Source organism: Salvelinus namaycush, chromosome 3 (assembly GCF_016432855.1).
Source record: "Salvelinus namaycush isolate Seneca chromosome 3, SaNama_1.0, whole genome shotgun sequence".
In the NCBI taxonomy this organism is placed as follows: domain Eukaryota; kingdom Metazoa; phylum Chordata; class Actinopteri; order Salmoniformes; family Salmonidae; genus Salvelinus; species Salvelinus namaycush.
Genome location: NC_052309.1, coordinates 36,040,081 through 36,061,911, shown reverse-complemented (window position 1 = coordinate 36,061,911; position 21,831 = coordinate 36,040,081). Strand labels below are relative to the sequence as shown.

Genomic DNA, 21,831 nt, shown 5'->3' with positions numbered 1-21,831 from the left:
GCATGGGACAATACAAGGCCACTCTAAAATGTGCAATTTTGTCACACAACACAATGCCACAGATGTCAAGTTTTGAGGTATCGTACAATGCATTGCATGCTGACTGCAGCAATGTCTACCAGAGCTGTTGCCAGAGAATTTAATGTTAATTTCTCTACCATAAGCCGCCTCCAACGTTGTTTCAGAGAATTTGGCAGTACGTTCAACTGGCCTCACAACCGCAGACCATGTGCAATCACACCAGCCCAGGACTTCCACATCCGGCATCTTCACCTGCAGAATCGTCTGAGACAAGCCACCCAGACAGCAGCTGAAATTTAGGAGTGTTTCTGTCTGCAATAAAGCCCCTTTTGTGGGGAAATTTTTCTTCTGATTGGCTGGGCCTCGCTCCCCAGTGGTGGGGGCCTGGCTCCCAAGTGGGTGGGCTTTTATGGTTGGAAGGTGCAGCACCAGAAAATAATTAGATATAGGTAATAATCAAGGTTACGACATAGCCTAACAGGAAATAGCCTTGCAAGCACAAATACACTAAGGCTAATATAGTTAATTGTTTGTCTTTCTCCAGTGAGCTGTGGTGTGCTGCTGGGCTCTCCTGCCAGGATGATATGAGAGTTACCAGGAGACAATGCATACAGGTTAGCTGCTGATCTCTCGCTTTCTCTTCCTTTCTCTCACTTTTTTTGTTAAATGTAGGGAAATACTGTCCGTGACTTATGGACATATGTTTCATGCCTTTACATCACTGGTGTGCAGTACCTTAAAAATGTCATAGTAGCCTAATACTGATTACATGACTAGGTTTACATGCCTCAGATAAATCCTTACCTAGGCTGCATATGGGGGTGGCGGTAGCCACGGGGTTAGAGAGGCAGGCCAGTAATTAGAGGGTTGCCGGTTTGAATCCCAGGACTGACGGGAGCAATCTGGCGGGAGTGAAAATCTTGCCATAGGTTTTCAAGCCAATTTAAGTCAACTGTAACTAGGCCACTCAGGAACATTCAATGTCGTCTTGGTAAGCAACTCCAACGTACAGTGCATTAGAAAGTATTCAGACCCCTTCCCCTTTTCCACATTTTGTTACGTTACAGCCTTATTCTAAAATTGATTAAATAAGTAAAAATTCCTCATCATATACACAATACCCTATAATGACAAAGCGAAAACAGAGTTAGTAAAATTTTAGCAAATTTATAATAAAAAATAAAACCGAAATACTGTATTTACATAAGTATTCAGACCCTTTGCTATGAGTTGAATTTGAGCTCCGGTACGTCCTGTTTCCATTGATCATCCTTGTTTCTACAACTTGAGATGTTTCTACAACTTGATTAGAGTCCACATGTGGTAAATTCAATTGATTGGACATTATTTGGAAAGGCAGACCCCTGTCTATATAAAGTTTCACAGTTGACAGTGCATGTCAGCGCAAAAAACAAGCCATGAGGTCGAAGGAATTGTCCGTAGAGCTCCGAGACAGGATTGTGTCAAGGCACAGATCTGGGGAAGTGTACCAAAAAATGTCTGGACCATTGAAAGTCCCCAAGAACACAGCGGCCTCCATTATTAAATGGAAGAAGTTTGGAAACACCAAGACTCTTCCTAGAGCTGGCCACCAGGCCAAACTGAGCAATCAGGGGAGAAGGGCCTTGGTCAAGGAGGTGACCAAGAACACAATGATCACTGACATGGCTCCAGAGTTCCTCTGGGAGAATCTTCCAGAAGGACAACCATCTCTGCAGCACTCCACCAATCAGGCCTTTATGGTAGAGTTGCCAGACGGAAGCCACTCCTCTGTAAAAGGCGCATGACAGCCCGCTTGGATTTTGCCAAAAGGCACCTAAAGGACTCTGACCATGAGAAACAAGGAAACCTGGCACCATCCCTACGGTGAAGGATGGTGGTGTCAGCATCATGCTGTGGGTTTGTTTTTCAGCGGCAGGGACTGGGAGACTAGTCAGGATCGAGGGAAAGATGAATGGAGCAAAGTACAGAGAGATCCTTGATGAAAACCTGCTCCTGACCGCTCTGGACCTCAGACTAGGGCAAAGGTTTACCTTCCAACAGGACAATGACCCTAAGCACACAGCCAGGACAAAGCAGGAGTGGCTTCGGGGCAAGTCTCTGAATGTCCTTGAGTGGCCCAGCCAGATCCCTGACTTGAACCCGATCGAACATCTCTGGAGAGACCTAAAAATTGATGTGCAGCAATGCTTCTCATCCAACCTAACAACGCTTGAGCGGATCTGCAGAGAAGAATGTGAGAAACTCCCCAAATACAGGTGTTCCAAACTTGTAGCATCGTACCCAAGAAGGCTCGAGGCTGTATTCGCTGCCAAAGGTGATAAAAAAAGAAGAAAAGTACTGAGTAAAGGGTCTGAATTAGAGGTCGACCGGTTAATCGGAATGGCCGATTTCAAGTTTTTTTATAACAATCGGTAATCTGCATTTTTGGACACCGATTATGGCCGATTACATTGCACTCCACGAGGAGACTGCGTGGCAGGCTGACTACCTTTTACGCTAGTGCAGCAAGGAGCCAAGGTAAGTTGCTAGCTAGCATTAAACTTATCGTATAAAAAAGCTATCAATCTTAACATAATCACTAGTTAACTATCATGGTTGATGATATTACTAGTTTATCTAGCTTGTCCTGCGTTGCATATAATCGATGCGGTACCTGTTCATTTATCATCGAATCACAGCCTACTTCGCCAAATGGGTGATGATTTAACAAGCGCATTCGCGAAAAAAGCACTGCCGTTGCACCAATGTGTACCTAACCATAAACATCAATGCCTTTCTTAACTTCTCTGCGCTACGCATCCCTAGTACGGGATCACTTTCCTAAACAACCGCTAGAATTGCAGGGCGCCAAATGCATAAATATTACTAAAAATATTTATAATCATGCAATCACAAGTGAAATATACTAAAACACAGCTTAGCTTGTTGTTAATCCACCTATCGTGTCAGATTTTGAAAATATATTTTACAGCGAAAGAAATCCAAGCTTTTGTGAGTGTAGCTTTCAATGCTACAACAGCTTAGCCTTATATTAGCTTGGTTAGCTTGGTCACGAAAGTAAGAAAAGCAATAAAATTAATCGCTTACCTTTGATAGTCTTCGGATGTTTCCACTCAGGAGACTCCCAGTTACACAACAAATCTTCTTTTTGTTCGATAAATATTACTTTTATCACAAAAAAACGCCATTTGGGTTGCGCATTATGTTGAGAAAACAAAAGCTGTGTTCCGTTCGACAAATTCCAAAAAGTATCCGAAATGGTCGTAGAAACATTTAAAATGTTTTTTATAATCAATCCTCAGGTTGTCTTTAACAAACATAATCGATAATATTTCAACCGGAGCATAACCTATTCAATAAGAGACTTGAATGGTGAGCTCCTCCCGCGCGCGCAGGAAATATTCGGAGGACACTTGACTAGTTTTGAAAAAACTCGTTCATTTTTCAAAATAAAAGCCTGAAACTATGTCTAAAGCCTGGTCACAGCCTGAGGAAGCCATTGGAAAAGGAATCTGGTTGATACCCATTTAAATGGAGGTTAGACGGGCCAGGGAACACATTATTATTTTTATTTTTTTTAATATCACTTCCGGGTTACATTTTCTCAGGTTTTCGCTTGCAGAATAAGTATTCTTATTCTCACAGACAATATTTTGACAGTTTTGGAAACTTTGGAGTGTTTTCTATCCTAATCTGTAAATTATATGCATATTCTACAATCTGGGCCAGAGAAAATGTCCGTTTACGTTGGGCACGTTATTTAAAAAATAAAAAATAAAAGAATTCTGACCCCTAGCGCTAAGAAGTTAAAATCAATACACATGTATATATTTTTACACCTGCATATTTAGTTAATATTGCCTGCTAAGATGAATTTCTTTAAACTAGGAAAATTGTGTCACTTCTCTTGTGTTCTGTGCAAGCAGAGTCAGGGTATATGCAGCAGTTTGGGCTGCCTGGCTCGTAACGAACTGTGTGAAGACCATTTCTTCCTAACAAAGACCGTCATTAATTTGCCGGAATTGTACATAATTATGACATAACGTTGACGGTTGTGCAATGTAACAGCAATATATAGACTTAGGGATGCCACCCGTTAGATAAAATACAGAACGGTTCCATATTTCACTGAAATAATAAACGTTTTGTTTTTGAAATGATCGTTTCCGGATTTGACCATATTAATGACCTAAGGCTCGTATTTCTGTGTGTTATATTATAAATCTATGATTTGATATTTGATAGAGCAGTCTGACTGAGCGGTGGTAGGCAGCAGCAGGCTCGTAAGCATTCATTCAAACAGCACTTTCCTGCATTTGCCAGCAGCTCTTCTCTGTGCTTCAAGCATTGCGCTGTTTATGACTTCAAGCCTATCAACTCCCGAGATTAGGCTGGCAATACTATAGTGCCTATAAGAACATCCAATAGTCAAAGGTATATGAAATACAAATGGTATAGAGATAAATAGTCCTATAATTCCTATAATAACTACAACCTAAAACTTCTTACCTGGGAATATTGAAGACTCATGTTAAAGGAACCACCAGCTTTCATATGTTCTCATGTTCTGAGCAAGGAACTTAAACGTTAGCTTTTTTACATGGCAAATATTGCACTTTTACTTTCTTCTCCAACACTTTGTTTTTGCATTATTTAAACCAAATTGAACATGTTTCATTATTTATTTGAGACTAAATAGATTTTATTGATGTATTAAGTTAAAATAAAAGTGTTCATTCAGTATTATTGTCATTATTACAAATATATATATATATATATATATATATATATATATATAACAGGTTAAGAAGGTTAAGAAATGGTTAACAGGTTAATAACAGGTTAAGAAATGTTTGCAAATGTATTTAAAAAAAAAACTGAAATATTACATTTACATAAGTATTCAGACTAGAGGTCTGGAGGTCGACCTCTAGTCTGAATACTTATGTAAATGTAATATTTCAGTTTTTTTTTTAAATACATTTGCAAACATTTCTTAACCTTTACCGAACCTCAACCCCGTATCCGGGATCACCCCCCACCCCCCACACACTGATTAGCATAGCTAGCATAGCTTCACAAGTAGATAGTAGCATCTAAATATCATTAAATCACAAGTCCAAGACACCAGATGAAAGATACAGATCTTGTGAATAAAGCCACCATTTCAGATTTTTAAAATGTTTTACAGGGAAGACAAAATATGTAAATCTATTAGCTAAACACGTTAGCAAAATACACCACTATTCTAACTCCATCAGTTTCTTACTCCTTCAGGTGCTATCACCAATTCGGCTCAACTAAGATATTGATAGCCAATAACCTATAAAAAAAACCATCAGATGACAGTCTGATAACATATTCATGGTATAGGATAGTTTTTGTTAGAAAAAAGTGCATATTTCAGGTAGAAATCACAGTTTACAATTGCACCGACCATCACAAATCGACTAGAATTACTAGATAGAGCAACGTGTATGACCAATTTACTCATCATAAAACATTTCATAAAAATAGACAAAGCATAGCAATGGAAAGACCCAGTTCTTGTGATTTCAGACCATATTTCAGATTTTCTAAGCGTTTTTCAGCGAAAACACAATAAATCGATAAGTTAGCATACTACATGTGCAAACGTTACCAGAGCATCGATTCCAGCCAAAGAGCGCTATAACGTCAACATCGCCAAAAGATATTAATTTTTTCACTAACCTTCTCAGAATTCTTCCGATGACACTCCTGTAACATCATTTTACAACATACATATACAGTTTGTTCGAAAAGGTGCATATTTAGCCATACAAAACCGTGGTTACACAATAAAAATACTAGGAAATCAAGCCTCAATATGTCTGACGTCATCTATCAGAGTGATCTAGTTTAATTGAAAGCTAATCATATACTTGACTAAAAAATACAGGGTTGACAGGAATCGAAAGACAAATTAGTTCTTAATGCAACCGCTGATTTACATTTGTAAAATTATCCTTACTTTTCAATACAGGGTTCGCCAAGTGAAGCTACACCAAACAAAATGGCGAAATATGCGTTTAAAATATTTCGACAGAACAACAATTTATCATATTAAATATTGCTTACTATGAGCTGTTCTTCCATCATATTCTTGGGCAATGTATCCTTTCTATGTTATAAACGTCTTTTGGTCGATAGATGTCCTCTGTCCTTCGAAATATCCACTAACGATCGAACGGGACCCAAAAACGTGTCCAAAGTTTCAGAGTGCACAACAAAGAAATTCCTCAAAATCGCACTAAACGGATATAATTTCCTATAAAACGGTTTAAATTAACTACCTTATGATGTTTCTAAGTCCTATATCGAATTAAATTACAGACGGATACATTTCAAGTTGATAACCGAGCCTGTGAAAATGGCGTCCGGAGGTCCCTTCCTGCGTAAGGGCGAGCGTCGAAAGGGGGGCTACTCTCACTCCTTGGTCTTTTATAACCTCTGAGAGCTACGGAGAAGGCCCATTCCACTTCTCATTGGTTACTGACATCCAGGGGAAGGCGGGTGCAGTTCGTGTCGTTCCATAGGATAGACAGAGACCTTAAAAACTGATCTGAAACCAGAGCTTCGCTCTCAGACCTTTCACTGTCTGTCATGGATTTCGCTGTAGAAAGAGTTCTGGGTCACCCACAGACATCATTCCAACTTTGTATGAAACTAGAAAGTGTTTTCTTTCCAATAGAATTAATAATATGCATATTGTACGAGCAAGAATTGAGTACTAGGCAGTTTAATTTGGAGACGACAAAATGCTAATTCGGAACAGCACCCCCTGTAGTCGCAAGAAGTTAACCTGTTTTTACTTAGTCATTATGGGCTATTGTGTGTAGATCGATGAGGGGGAAAAAGCTATTTAATTCATTTTAGAATAAGGCTGTAAATTAACAAAATGTATATTTAGCCTTGTGTTTTATGTTATTGTTCTGCTGAAAGATGAATTTGTATCCCTGTGTCTGTTGGATAGGAGACTGAACCAGATTTTTACCTGTGCTTCACTCTACTCAGTTTCTTTTTATAAAAAAAAAATAAAAAAAACTCCTTAGGCCTTGCTTATGACACGTGATGGAGCCACCACCATGCTTGAAAATATGAATTGTGGTACTCGGTGATGTTGTTAGATTTGCCTCAAACATACCGCTTTGTTTTCAGGATAATGTTAATTTATTTTATTGCCTTATTGCAAACAGGATGCATGTTTTAGAGTATTTTTATTCTGTACAGGCTTCTTCCTTTTCATGCTTTGCATTGTGGAGTAACTACAATGTTGTTGATTCATCCTCAGTTTTGTCTTATAACAGCCATTAAACTCTAACTGTTTTAAAGTCACCATTTGCCTCATATTGAAATCCCTGAGCGGTTTCCTTCCTAGGAAGGACACCTGTATCTTTGTAGTGACTGGGTGTATTGATACACAATCTAAAGTGATATTAATAACTTCACTATGCTCAAAGGGATATTCAGTGTCTGCCTTTTTTACCCATCTACCAATACGTGCCCTACTTTGCGAGGCATTGGCTGGTTTTTGTAGTTGAATATATATTTGAAATTCACTGCTCAACCGAGGGACCTTACAAATATCTATCTTTATGTGTGGGGTACAGAGATGAGGTAGTCATTCAAAAGTCACAGTCAAGTCATATAGAAACAAATGTGGCAAAGCAATTAACTTTTTGTCCTGAATACAAAGTGTTATGTTTGTGGCACATCCAGTACAACACATTATTGAGTATCACTCTCCATATTTTCAAGCATAGTGGTGGCTGCATCATGTTATGGGTATGCGGAGAGGACCAATGTTCCCTCTAAGCTGCGCGCGGGTGTGCAGTAGCCCAGAGACGGGACTGCCGTGCAGAGCGCAGAAGAAATATCAGCCCACAGAGAGAAGGATGAGATTGTATGTCACTCAACTTTCTACAGTTTTCTCTGTTAGTTAACACTATCAACGTTTCCCTTTACTGTGGAAATTGTGATCGAATCAATGCAATATTAGCCACTTTCAATGCAACATACAGAAACAAAATGAACTATGCAAGATATTGTTGTAGGCAAAATGTATCAGAGAAAGATTCTATTGTGCATGACTCAGCCCGTACTCTACACAGACCCATGCGGTATAACCAATCAGAGCTACAGTAGGCCTATATTCTAATAGACCATTGCCATATATGGATGAACTGGACTGTTTACAGCTGTGGTTGTGAGTAGATACGCTTGTCTTGAGATCAACAGAAAGAGCTGCATGTAGCCACGTGTGCACATTTTGTTCATATCCTTTGCTAGTTAATGAGTTATTAGCCCAGTTATAGATAATTTGTAGTCAGCCATATGGGAGTGATTGCTTCCTACAAGACCACAAAACGTTTACTTTTATAGACATCTTTGAAAAGCCAGTCCGGTAAAGATTTTTTTTTCTTAAAGGGGCAATGTTGTATTTTGAGACAGGCTTGAATAGAATAAGTAGCCAATAGGCAGAGGGTAGCATAATTTGTCTGATTCGCTGTAATAATGGTATGGGAATAATAAAGCATTTATTTTGTAAAGTGGTTTCTTGCATCAAACATTTTCAGTCACCTCCTTGTCTGAAGGACTGGGCCACTTAAGGACATTCATGTTTTCTTTTTTAGGAGATTGATTTCCTCTTCTAGCTTAGTTCACACTAATATTTGAGGTCACTTAGAAATGTCCTTGTTTTTAAGGACACACCTCAGATATTGCCACTCCCACCTCACCGCAACTGAGCTGATGTTACAGGTAAATGCCAACCATGCTGCAATGGTTGGAAAATGCCAAAGCGCCAGGTATTACAATCCGAAATTGCCAACTAATGTGTGTTTCACAATAGCGCTGCCTTAACGCTAGCCAAAAATAGAGCCCTCAGTCTAACTGTTTTAGTTAGTTGTAGTGACATAAGGAGCTCTGCAAAGCCGGCTTGCCAGAGTAAGTGAAACATATTTGAGTAGGCTTACTACTCCTTGACATTGATTAGCTAATGGTGTGACAGAACAGCACTGCTCATTATTATTTTGGGGGCTGCAGGTAGCCTAGAGGTTAGAGGTGGACCAGTAGTGGAAAAGTTGCTGTTTCAAACCCCGGGTAGAGCTGGCACAATTATTGGATAATCGTGCAACTAAGAATTATGGACAATAATCGTGAACCCAAAAATATTTGTCATCGCTTTAATACCTTAATTTTAGGAGAAGGGAGAATTCAACTTTTTATTCAAGCAGTTTACCCAATAGCAGTTCGTTTTTACATGAAGTAGGTAAAATTGGTAATCATTTTACGAGAAGAACGGCACAGTTGGGAGGAAAAGCTTAATTTCCATAAGTTCCAAGCGGTCAAACCCATTATTTTTTGCGATGTGGGTGTCACCAAAGAGGTGCTGTATTCATTCTGTATGTCGTAGCAAATTTTCAAAGATGCATTACACTTTATTTTGTTTGTAAAAATTACAATTATGACAACTGTGCAATTTGCATAACAATTAATCGTTATCCAAAATTCCAGAATCGTCCCAGCCCTGACATCAGGCCTGGTGTAAAAAGTGGGAATTGATCTGGTACTTAACCTTTCTGCGCACAGATCCCGATTACGGGATCATTTCCCTAAACAACCGCTGAATTGCAGGGCGTCAAATTCAAAAATATTACTAAAAATATTTATAATCATGCAATCACAAGTGAAATATACCAAAACACAGTTTAGCTTGTTGTTAATCCACCTATCGTGTCAGATTTTGAAAATATGCTTTACAGAGAAAGAAATCCAAGCTTTTGTGAGTGTATCAATCAATGCTACAACAGCTAGCCCCAAATTAGCATGGTCACGAAAGTCAGAAAAGCAATAAAATTAATCGCTTACCTTTGATAATCTTCGGATGTTTGCACTCACGAGACTCCCAGTTACACAGCAAATGTTCTTTTTGTTCGATAAATATTACTTTTATAACAAAAAAACTCAATTTGGGTTGCGTGGTATGTTGAGAAAACTACAGCCTCGTTCCGTTCGACAAATTCCGTTCGACGAAAATTCCATTAAATGTTTTTATAATCAATCCTCAGGTTGTTTTTAACTTCTTATGGCTGCAAGGGAAAGTATTGAGTAGCCAGTGAAATCGTGCCCATTTCAAACGGCCTCGTACTCAATTCTTGCTCGTACAATATGGATATTATTATTACTATTGGATAGAAAACACTCTCTAGTTTCTAAAACCGTTGGAATTATTTCTCTGAGTGAAACAGAACTCATTTGGCAGCACTTTCCCTGACCAGGAAGTAGAATGTCAGAAATATATGCTCTGTTCAACTTCCTGCCTATACATGGTCATGACACGTAGGAGTCTACGTACACTCCATACGCCTTCCTCTGGGTGTCAAGATGATGTGAGAGAAGAAATTTTGTGTTTATCTTGGTCTGGGGTGGAATAAAAGCTATTTCTTTGACGTGACCGTCCACTTCCGGTACTCTGAAGCGCGCGACTTGGAAGTGGGATTGCCTTCTGTTTTGCTGCCGTAATGGACGACAACTATCTCCGGCTCGGATATTATTTGATACATGTGACCATATCATCGTAATGTATGTTTTTTCAATATAGTTTAATCAGATTATTGAAATTTTTTCGGGAGTTTTGCCGTGTTCCGTTCTCTGACTGTGTTTACGTTGGAGAGATCCGTGCCACTCGGCTAGTGCCCATGCTAAATGAAGAGGGAAATTTGCCGTTCTGAATCCAAACAACGACTCATCTGGACAAAGGACACCTTGTTCAACATTCTGATGAAAGATCAGCAAAAGTAAGACCCAATTTATGATGTTATTTCATATATCTGTCGTGCATGTGAACTGGTCATGGGCGCCCAAGTGTTTCTGGCTATTGTGGCTACGCTAATATAGCGCTACATTTTGTTTTCGCTGTAAAACATTTAATAAATCGGAAATATTGTCTGGTATCACAAGATGCCTGTCTTTCAATTGCTACACACTATGTATTAATCGATAATATTTCAACCGGACCGTAACCTATTCAATAAGAGAGAAAAGGAAAATGGAGAGCTCCCCTCTCGCGCGCAGGAACTATTCAGAGGACACCTGGCTACTTTTGGAAAATCTCGTTCAATTTTTCAAAATAAAAGCCTGAAACTATGTCTAAAGCCTGGTCACAGCCTGAGGAAGCCATTGGAAAAGGAATCTGGTTGATACCCCTTTAAATGGAAGAAAGACTGGCCTGGAAACACAGATAAAAAAAAAAAATATATATATATATATATATCACGTCCGGGTTATATTTTCTCAGGTTTTCGCCTGCAGAATCAGTTTTGTTATACTCACAGACAATATTTTGACAGTTTTGGAAACTTTGGAGTGTTTTCTATCCTAATCTGTAAATTATATGCATATTCTACGATCTGGATCTAAGAAATAGTCAGTTTACCTTGGGAACGTTATTTTTAAAAGAAATCTGACCCCTAGCGTCAAGAAGTTAAAGGACAAAAAAAGGACTAAAGTATCTACAAAAACAGATAAAAATGTATTATCGTATTGAAGGCAGAAATGCGTAAATAATGTACAAATAAATAAATACATACATTCGTTGATGAACAGACACCAGGTTTGACTCTTAGGCTAAGTTTGTTTGTGTAATTATGAAACTCCTCCCGCGATTGATGAATCAATTAAAACTGCTGTAGCTGTAGTTTCAATTGACCTCTGGTGGACTATAGCTCAACTCCACTTTAGTTGCCACTGAACTTCGGCCCAGTTTTGAGGGAGAAGAAGACATGGCCTCACCTTTTCCGCTTTTCAGAGTGTTTTTTGCTAGATTACACCTGCCTGTCAAGAAAAAATTGGAATGCCAGTTTACTGTAAAAGCAATCGTAAATGTGCTGCCTCAGCCCGGTTGGATTTCCCAACAGCATACTCATGCTGTCTAGTAGAATCAACCAAGCAAGCTTTAAATTGTGCATTAATGTATTTTGCTGAGATTGTATTGAAGCTGTCCAAAATGCTCCCCCAGAAATACAGTAGTGTATATTGATTCTCTATTAAAAGGAACAATAGCCTAGACTAAAAGTTAATAGGAAAGTATTTCAACTGTGTATTCACCATGACTGTCTCTTTTTATTATTACATGTTTTAATGCTGTTATTCATGTGTTGTCAGAAGGAAATACATTGTGTTCTTGGATTATAAACTTAACTCAAGATTTTGTTTTCTAAATATAATTTCAATCTGATTAACAAATTCCTAATATCAGGCAAAAAAGATTCAGAATATGTCTCTCTCTTTCCCATCACGGTTGTGGTACTCGGCTCCACTCCCTTATCTTAGGTTGGACGTTTGCTAGAGCTCTGTTCTTGGAGACACTGGCTCCAGGTTCTAAACTGCTACATTCATTTCATCCAGCAAATAATGTGTTAAAAAAAAGCTTGGAAATTTGACAGTGATTTTTCCATTTCTTGTTTATTACTTGTTTTCCTATTGGACAATAGATCGGAGCTCTGCCCTAGCAACAAAAGTAGGGTATTTGCATACTGTCTTCTGATTGGGCAAGCCGGAGAAAGCACAAGCCAATCACACAGTTTCTTCTTGGTGGTAGGCTATGCTAATTAGGTACTGTTGCTGGGGTTCAGAAGGCTGGTTACTCTCTGTGATTCTGCTGCATTGTGTTGCCTGGTGAGAGACGTTGATAAATGAGTACTTAATGATCTGCAGAATTCCCACTCACTGCAGACAGACTGAGATTTTAAAATAGAACTGAGAAGATTCGATTACAGGGCTATAGGCTTGCTTTCACTGCTGAGTTGAATCAGTCAAGTAAAACAACTGATGCAACTGGAATGTCTTTGCTAATATCTGTCTTAACTACTTATTTTTCACCTTATTCCTATTACATTTTTGATTGCCAGATACATGTGTACATGCCATATATATATATATATTTTTTTTTTTTTACATGTGATCAGACATGAGATTTTACTGTGTGAATGCTTTCAGTAGAGATCATTTGGAAAAGTGTTCAGTCAAAGCACCAATATTTTTGGGGAGAACTTGCCGAACCTCAGAAGTCCTTAAAAGTAGTCTGTGAATTAATGACAAAATAGGCTACATCTTTTTAGCTGGCTTTGATCATATTAAAAATGTAATCTTGTGTTATACAGTGTACAAAACATTATGAACGCCTGCTGTTTCCATGAGACTGACCAGGTGAAAGCTATGATCCCTTATTGATGTAATTTCTTAAATCCACTTTAATCAGTGTTGATGAAGGGGAGGAGACAGGTTAAATAAGGATTTTTAAGCCTGGAGACAACTGAGACATGGATGGTGAATCGGCAAGACAAAAGATTGAAGTGCCTTTGAATGGGATATGGTAGTAGGTGTCAGGCGCACTGGTTTGTGTCAAGAACCGCAACGCTAAGGGGTTTTTCACGCTCAACAGTTTCCCATGTGTATCAAGAATGGTCCACACCCAAAGGACATCCAGCCAACTTGAGAACTGTGAGAAGCATTGGAGTCAACATGGGAAGCATTGGCATCAACATGGGCCACCATTCCTGTGGAACGCTTTTAACACCTTGTGTTCTTAATGTTTTGTATACTCAGTGTATATGTGTAATGTAATTCTACTCGTAACTCAAGCCTGTATTTAAAGCTATATTTCTTAGTCAACCCAGCAGCAGAGCCCCGCCACTGTCCCAGAGATCGACACAATTGTTTTAAGCATATTTGAAAGCTATAGGTGTATGCCAACAAATGCATAAACAGTAATGCAATTTTATATTTTGGGTTATCATAGGGTAAGACAGTTGTACTAAGGTTGTGGCGTGGGGGCATATGTTGTTCATTTAAATGACCATTACACAAAATAAAGTATCCCAGATTGTGCCTTCAATGACTGCTAAATAACACTGACGGGTTTACCAAGAAAAACTTCCAAAAGGACAAATTTGAGGCAGGAAGTAGTTGGAGCCATCAACAAAAAAAGCAGAGATCGATTTATTTTAGCTCACTTCAAATCAAATGTTATTTGTCACATGCGCCGAATACAACACCTTAACGTGAAACGCTTACTTACAAGCCCTTAACCAACAATGCAGTTCAAGAAATAGAGTTAAGAAAATATTTACTAAATAAACTACTGTAAAAATAAAAATGAACACAAAATGACTTAACAATAAAGAGGCGTAATAACAGGGGGTACCGGTACCGAGTCAATGTGCGGGGTTACAGGTTAGTCAAGGTAAATTGTACATGTAGGTAAGGGTGAAGTGACTATGCATAAATAATAAACAAAGAGTAGCAGCAGTGTAAATAGTCCGGGTGGCCATTTGATTAATTGTTCAGCAGTCTTATGGCTTGGGGGTGGAAGCTGTTAAGGAGCCTTTTGGACCTAGTCTTGGCGCTCCGGTACCGCTTGCCGTGCGGTAGCAGAGAGAACAGTCTATTGCTTGGGTGACTGGAGTCGTTTTTTGAGGCCTTCCTCTGAAACCGCCTAGAAAATAGGTACTGGATGGAAGGAAGCTTGGCCCGGTGATGTATTGGGCCGTACGCACTACCATAGGCCACATAATATCTGCATAACTTGCCATCTTCTCATCGTAGATTTGCAGACAGCGGTTTAGTATTACAGGTGTTTAGTGCCCGTTCATGTCAATCAAAGTGAAATATTTACGGGATATTACAGTGATGGATCTACGGTTTGATAATGATTTTAACCTTATCATGAATATTTGTGCAATATGCTTTCTGAGTAATGACTACATCTCACTCAATCAAGTAGCTTTCCAACAGAATAGTGCTTGGTGTGAACATTTCTTCATATTACCCCAACCACATTGTTAACTTTTTTGTGTAAGCAAATAGAAAAATGCTAACTAGCGATAATGCTAACAATTAGCATAGACGCTAGCTGCCCGTTTTTAGGCCACCCCTAACACAGTCATTGATTGTACTCTTCAGTTATATAATTTTTAAGGCCCCTTTACACACCAAAAAGTTAACAATATGGTTGGGGTAATATGAAGCAATGTTCACACCAAGCACTATTCTGTTCGAAAGCTACTTAGTTGCATGAGATGTGATTTGATTTTGATTTTGTAGTCATTAGTCAAAGAATATTGCCTACTTGATAAAAGCTTGACCTTTTTTACATCTGCTTTCACTTTTTGAAACGCTGCCTCGATCTTTCATTTTGAATATTTTGGCAGTTCTTTAAGTTCCTTGACTACAGCAACAGGGAAACTGAACAGTAATTGCAGCAGCAGGGATTAGAAAAATATAATCTAGAGTGATGCGTTGAAAGATGACGTTACCCAGGGATTTAAGAGGAAAGGTGATGTCCGATTGCTGTTTATGACAGCAGCTCGTTGTGCTAGCTTTTTGCCTCTCTCTCTCTCTCTCTCTCTCTCTCTCTCTCTCTCTCTCTCTCTCTGCCTCTCTCTGCCTCTCTTTCTCTCTCTCTCTCTCGGCTACGCTGCCAGAGCAGCTTTTGGGAATGAGTTGTGTGTGTGGTGACGCAGCGGTTTCCCAGCCCTCAGTGTGATGAGGTGGTGGAGGGGAAGAGTAGGTAAAAGGCAGGCAGGTCTGAGTTCGGCTGATGCTCCCATCTTGATGCTGAGTCACTAGCCAGCAGACGACTCGGACTGAGAGGGTCCACTCACTGAGAGCCTCCACAGCCCCCCTCCCCTCGTCCCTCTTCTTTGATTTAACCAAGCATGATCAAAGGTTACCCCCTCCTCCTCTGGTAACCCTGACTAAAAAAGCTTAATGCACAAACCTTTCCACATGAGCCCTAGCTATGTTTAATTTCGCCGTGTAACTGACTGCTAATCATTCCATTGACTTTTTGCTGGCAAATCTCTCCAGCTATTTGAGAGACCATCTGGAGTGTTAGTGAGAGCAACCTTGTGACAAAAGCATGGCTGTGTGGGCTGTGTCCTCTGGGTCCCTCCTGTTTGGGATGGAACCTGATCTGAGAGCGATGGAGCAAAGACTCCAGAGAGTCGCGCAGTGCTGTAGGACACATTAGACTCTGTCGTCATCATCATGTGCTGCTGCTTTTTTGTGATCTGATTTCATCCTGCATGTCACTGGCCAAGGAGCAACTCTCTGTGCAACAGGACAGAGAATGCCTCAGTTTATCTTTACAATTCAACTCGTGCCCATTTACTGTGATTTTGTGTTTGTGTGGTGTCTGGGTATGTTAGGATTTAATTTCAAAAGCTATCTTTAGAATATTTAGAATATTACCTGGAATATATAGGTTCCTTCAAAGGTCTCATATGCCATGAGTCCAGATGAGACTCAAGATGCTGTAGAAAACTAAAACTGTGCCATTATTAATTCACAGTTCAGTGACATTTTAAATGCAATGGCAATGGTCAGCTAGCTATTTGGGACTTTGTACTTTTTTGCCCTGGAACACTTTGCTTCAGAATTTCTTTAATCAGCTTTGGGGCTTTTGTAATAGTTTCCCCAATCATTTATTCACTTAATATCGGGTGAACAAGGGATGCTTTTCCCCCTTTTTTTTCTGGCCATCATGCAGGGATGTGATGAAGTAGTGTGCAGGTATTACATCATCTCCCTGCCATGGTCCTTTTTGTAGTTTTTTTTCTTGTTGGTAGATTTATGGTGATGCTTGCTTTCATGTATACATTTTGGGTCGTGTAGGATGCTGTTTTCCGAAATGGCTACAACTTTCTGAGAAATGGGAAGTCTGTTGATGGTAGCCTATGGAATAATCACTGGTAAAAGAATGATGGAAAAATACTTGCTCTAGTATACAAACACTGATTATTCCAAACACAATTACATCATTTCTTAAGTTGTATTATTTATTTAAAGGAACACCGTTGCAAGCGGTGGGGCCTTGTGAGGACCTATTGAATGTGTATCGATCAGAAGGTGTCCTTCTCTTTCAGGAGGAGAGACTTCAGCATGCAAACCTTCATCTGTCCGGCTTGCCCCCTCGTTTTCGTTCCACGCTGCTGGGCTTCAGATGGCTGCTCCCATGCCCCATTCGCACCAGCAGTACAGTGAGCGGCACCAGCAGACAACTGACCCGTCTGTGCCGGCTCTGCCCTACAGCGAGCAGGCGCAGCAGTCTATCGCCAGCCAGGTAGACACAAAACACACGGTCATTCACATGTACAATTACACGCACACTGATGCACACAATCATACTGACACACACACACACACACACACACACACACACACACACACACACACACACACACACACACACACACACACACACGCATGCACTCATACTCACACACATTTACATAAATACACACACACAAACCAAAAACATCCCCTCGCACACAAAGTGGTGCTAACCCCAAGCCCTGTGGCCTGTGCCTGCCTTACACAACACCGTTTGCGGTTGGCCTTTCTGTTCCTAGCAAAGGGCACTTCTCAAAATGTATTCCAACCCTGCGTGAGGGGTTATTCTTACTGTACAGGGAACATCACGGCCTGCGTGTCCAGGACAGTGGACTAATAATAAACAGTGTGATTTTCCACTTGATTTTATTACTGGCGACAGTTACCAAAATATGCTGTGGGGGGGCTGTCAAACATGCCCATGACCTCGGTGTACAGTGGCTACTGCCCACGTGTGTGGGTCTCTGATATCAGGCCCTCATCAAAGCTCAAATGTAGGTCCACTCCACTGAGTTCCCTACGTGATAGTTTAATCCTACTGTATATTGCCCCCATGTGTGTGTCAATCCTCCCACTTCAGTATGGTGAACAAATGACATCATGAATAGCAACATTTGCCACATAAAAACAGATGCACTTGATGGTAGCTGAAGACGGGTGATCTAATGAATCGTTTTGATGAGATAGACAAGGTGAGTGTGTCTGTGTGTTTCTGAAAAGGTGATGTTCTCTGTGTTTGGTGCGTCTGTGTTTTAAGGTGACCCCTGATGTTGTCATGTTACAGAGGCGCATGCCCCAGTGCTTTCGCGACCCGTCCTCGGCTCCCCTGAGGAAGCTCTCTATTGACCTGATCAAAACCTACAAATGCATCAATGAGGTAAGTTCCACCACAATCCCTCCGCCACACACTACACCTGTACCTGGAACTCTGGTCGCTCAAGGCCGGGGGGGCAGGGGCACACACACACACATACACAAAAGGTTGGATCACTACTCAGAATTGTTGTGATTTCATAACATTTTCGTGGACAACACAACTGGCAGGCCTGATGAAGGTAGAATCAGGCCTGCACTGAGCCACTTAAATATTTGAATGAAATAGTTACAAGATCCAATGCAATCTCCAACTTATACTGCACAGTGTTGGTTAGGGCCTACCTTTTTAGCAACCACCTCCCAGGCTCAGTGTGCAACCTACCTGATGGGTAATCTAGTAGGAACACTTTTTTGTCGGCAGGTATACTATGCAAAAAAGAAGCGGAGACACCAACAGGGCCAGGGCGACGACTCCAGTCACAAAAAGGAGAGGAAGGTCTTCAACGACGGCTACGATGACGACAACTACGACTACATCGTCAAGAATGGGGAGAAATGGATGGACCGCTACGAGATCGACTCCTTGATAGGCAAAGGCTCGTTTGGACAGGTGAGTCTCATGATGAAATGTATGTCAACCACCAGTGGAGCAGTTTCCATTTTGCAGAAGCTCACCTGGTATTGTTTCACCCACCACCACACCAGGTCTTTAATGGGCTAGACATGGTCATTAAGATTGACATTACATTTTATTTGTCACATGCTTCGTAAACAACCGGTGTAGACTAACAGTGAAATGCTTAATCGTATGTTTGATTTAAAAAACGATACATAAGTGTTTAACCATACCTCCACACTGTGTGAGCCTATCTGCTGAGTCAGCAGAAGTGTGTGTGTGTGTGTGTGTGTGTGTGTGTGTGTGTGTGTGTGTGTGTGTGTGTGTGTGTGTGTGTGTGTGTGTGTGTGTGTGTGTGTGTGTGTGTGTGTGTGTGTGTGTGTGTGTGTGTGTGTGTGTGTGTGTGTGTGTGTGTGTGTGTGAGACTGAAGAGGCTTTGATAAACCAGAACCCCACCCCCCTTGTTCAGTGCACGCATTTCAGCCCGCCTCATTGTGTTTACGATGATTTGTGTTTGGCTTCCCTCTCTCTCCAGGTTGTAAAAGCATATGACCGTGTTGAGCAGGAGTGGGTGGCAATTAAGATCATCAAGAACAAGAAGGCTTTTCTAAATCAAGCCCAGATTGAAGTGCGGCTCCTCGAGCTCATGAACAAACATGACACGGAGATGAAGTACTACATAGGTGAGGCCGGATTCCCCTTCTTTCTATACACCTTTCTCTCTCCCTCTTCTCTCGTTCATGCATTATTTACCTCCAGCCAAAAGATCATATTCATTAGGTGGTCAGGGCTCTAAAAAAAATAAAAATCATTGCTATCACTGATGCTACCAAAGTATTCAGACCCCTTGACTTTTTCTGCATTTTGTTACGTTACAGCCTTATTCTAAAATGGATAAAAGTATTTTCCCCCTCATCAATCTACACACAATATCAATAAAGGCAAAGCAAAAACAGGTTTTTATACATTTTTTCAAATTGATAAAAAAAAAACTGAAATATCACATTTACTTAAGTATTCAGACCCTTTACTCAGTACTTTGTTGAAACACCTTTGGCAGCGATTACAACCTCGAGTCTTCTTGGGTATGACGCTACAAGCTTGGCACACCTGTATTTGGGGAGTTTCTCACATTCTTCTCTGCAGATCCTTTCAAGCTCTGTCAGGTTGGATGGGGAGCGTTGCTGCACAGCTATTTTCAGGTCTCTCTAGAGATGTTAGATCGGGTTCAAGTCCGGGCTCTGGCTGGGACACTCAAGGACATTCAGAGACTTGTCCCGAAGCCACTCCTGCGATGTTTTTGCTGTGTGCTTAGGGTCGTTGTCCTGTTGGAAGGTGAATCTTTGCCCCAGTCTTAGGTCCTGAGCGCTCTGGAGCAGGTTTTCGTCAAGGATCTCTCTGTACTTTGCTCCATTCATCTTTCCCTCGAGCATGACTAGTCTCCCAGTCCTTGGCGCTGAAAAACATTCCGACAGCATGATGCTGCCACCACCATGCTTCACCGTAGGGATGGTGCCAGGTTTCCTCCAGACGTGACGCTTGGCATTCAGGCCAAAGAGTTCAATTTTGGTTTCATCAGACCAGAGAATCTTGTTTCTCATGGTCTGATAGTCTTTTAGGTGCCTTTTGGCAAACTCCAAGCGAGCTGCCATGTGCGTATTACGGAGGTGTGGCTTCCGTCTGGCCCCTCTACCATAAAGGCCTGATTTGGTGGAGTGCTGCAGAGATGGTTGTCCTTCTGGAATTTTTTCCCATCTCCACAGAGGAACTCTGGAGCTCTGTCAGCATGACCATCCGGTTCTTGGTCACCTCCCTGCCGAGGCCCTTCTCCCCCGATTGCTCAGTTTGGCCGGATGGCCAGCTCTAGGAAGAGTCTTGGTGGTTCCAAACTTCTTCCATTTGTGAATGATAGAGTCCACTGTGTTCTTGGGGACCTTCAATGCTGCAGAAATGTTTTGGTATCCTTCCCCAGATCTGTGCCTCAACACAATCCTGTCTCGGAGCTCTGCGGACAATTCCCTAGACCTCGTGGCTTGGTTTTTGCTCTGACATGCACTGTCAACTGTGGAACCTTATATAGACAGGTGTGTACTTTTCCAAATCATGTCCAATCAATTGAATTTACCACAGGTGGACTCCAATCAAGTTGTAGAAACATCTCGAAGATTATCAATGGAAACAGGATGCACCTGAGATCAATTTCGAGTCTCATAGCAAAGGGTCTGAATAGTTAGGTAAATTAGGTATTTGTTTTTTATTTGTAATAAATTTGCAAAAATTAAACATGTTTTTGCTTTTTCATTATGGAGTTTGTGTGTAGATTGATGTGGGGAAGAAATCCTTAAATCTATTTTAGAATAAGAATAACATAACAAAATGTGGAAAAACTCAAGGGGTCTGAATAATTTACGAATGCACTGTACTTACACTTGACCTCTGTTCAACTTTGTGATGGACTATTTACCATAGAAATACCAGAAAGACCCCAAGGCATCTTGATGTCAGTGCGCCATCTACTTGATAGACACATTGGGGCATTTTTCGGGGGTGAAACCCCATTTGAAAGTGTGTTTTACTCCAGGATGAGGCATACTCTGTGTCCGGTAGGCCCATTCACATTAGCTAGGCCCATTCACATTAGCTAGTCAATGACAAGAGTATCCAATTGCCTTGTGTATGTTTAACATCACTAGTATTTCGTGCAAATCCACCACACCAACACATGCGCATTAGTCTTTTTTTCTTCTCTCTTACTTTCTCTCTTTTTCTCTCCTTTCTCATATCTCCTCTCTCTCTCTCCCACTCTCCCTCCAGTTCACCTTAAGCGCCACTTCATGTTTCGGAGCCACCTGTGCTTGGTGTTTGAGATGCTCTCCTACAACCTGTACGACCTGCTGCGGAACACCAACTTCCGCGGCGTCTCGCTCAACCTCACACGCAAGTTTGCCCAGCAGATGTGCACGGCTCTATTGTTCCTGGCCACCCCCGAGCTCAGCATCATCCACTGTGACCTGAAGCCCGAGAACATCCTATTGTGTAACCCCAAGAGGAGCGCCATCAAGATCGTGGACTTTGGCAGCTCCTGTCAGCTGGGACAGAGGGTGGGTAAATGAGGATGTTGTTTTTTCTTGGTTCATGTGGTGAATTTTAGATCTGACAGGCCATAGAAAAAGTATTGG

At 40.9% G+C, this 21,831-nt stretch overlaps 1 protein-coding gene across 3 annotated transcripts in view; it reads left to right on the top strand.

Moving 5' to 3' along the window:
• Window positions 1-21,831, top strand: part of LOC120030931 (dual specificity tyrosine-phosphorylation-regulated kinase 1A-like) — a 58,250-nt gene that overhangs the window by 28,239 nt on the left and 8,180 nt on the right. The window contains exons 2-7 of one of the 3 annotated variants that reach the window (XM_038976438.1): window positions 566-635; window positions 16,974-17,170; window positions 17,978-18,097; window positions 18,458-18,646; window positions 19,188-19,335; window positions 21,467-21,753. In XM_038976438.1, the coding sequence (XP_038832366.1) occupies window positions 626-635; window positions 16,974-17,170; window positions 17,978-18,097; window positions 18,458-18,646; window positions 19,188-19,335; window positions 21,467-21,753 (951 nt within the window). In that variant the 5' untranslated portion in view covers window positions 566-625. The remainder of the gene's footprint in view (window positions 1-565; window positions 636-16,973; window positions 17,171-17,977; window positions 18,098-18,457; window positions 18,647-19,187; window positions 19,336-21,466; window positions 21,754-21,831) is intronic. The other 2 variants (XM_038976447.1, XM_038976455.1) reach the window with 2 other exon arrangements.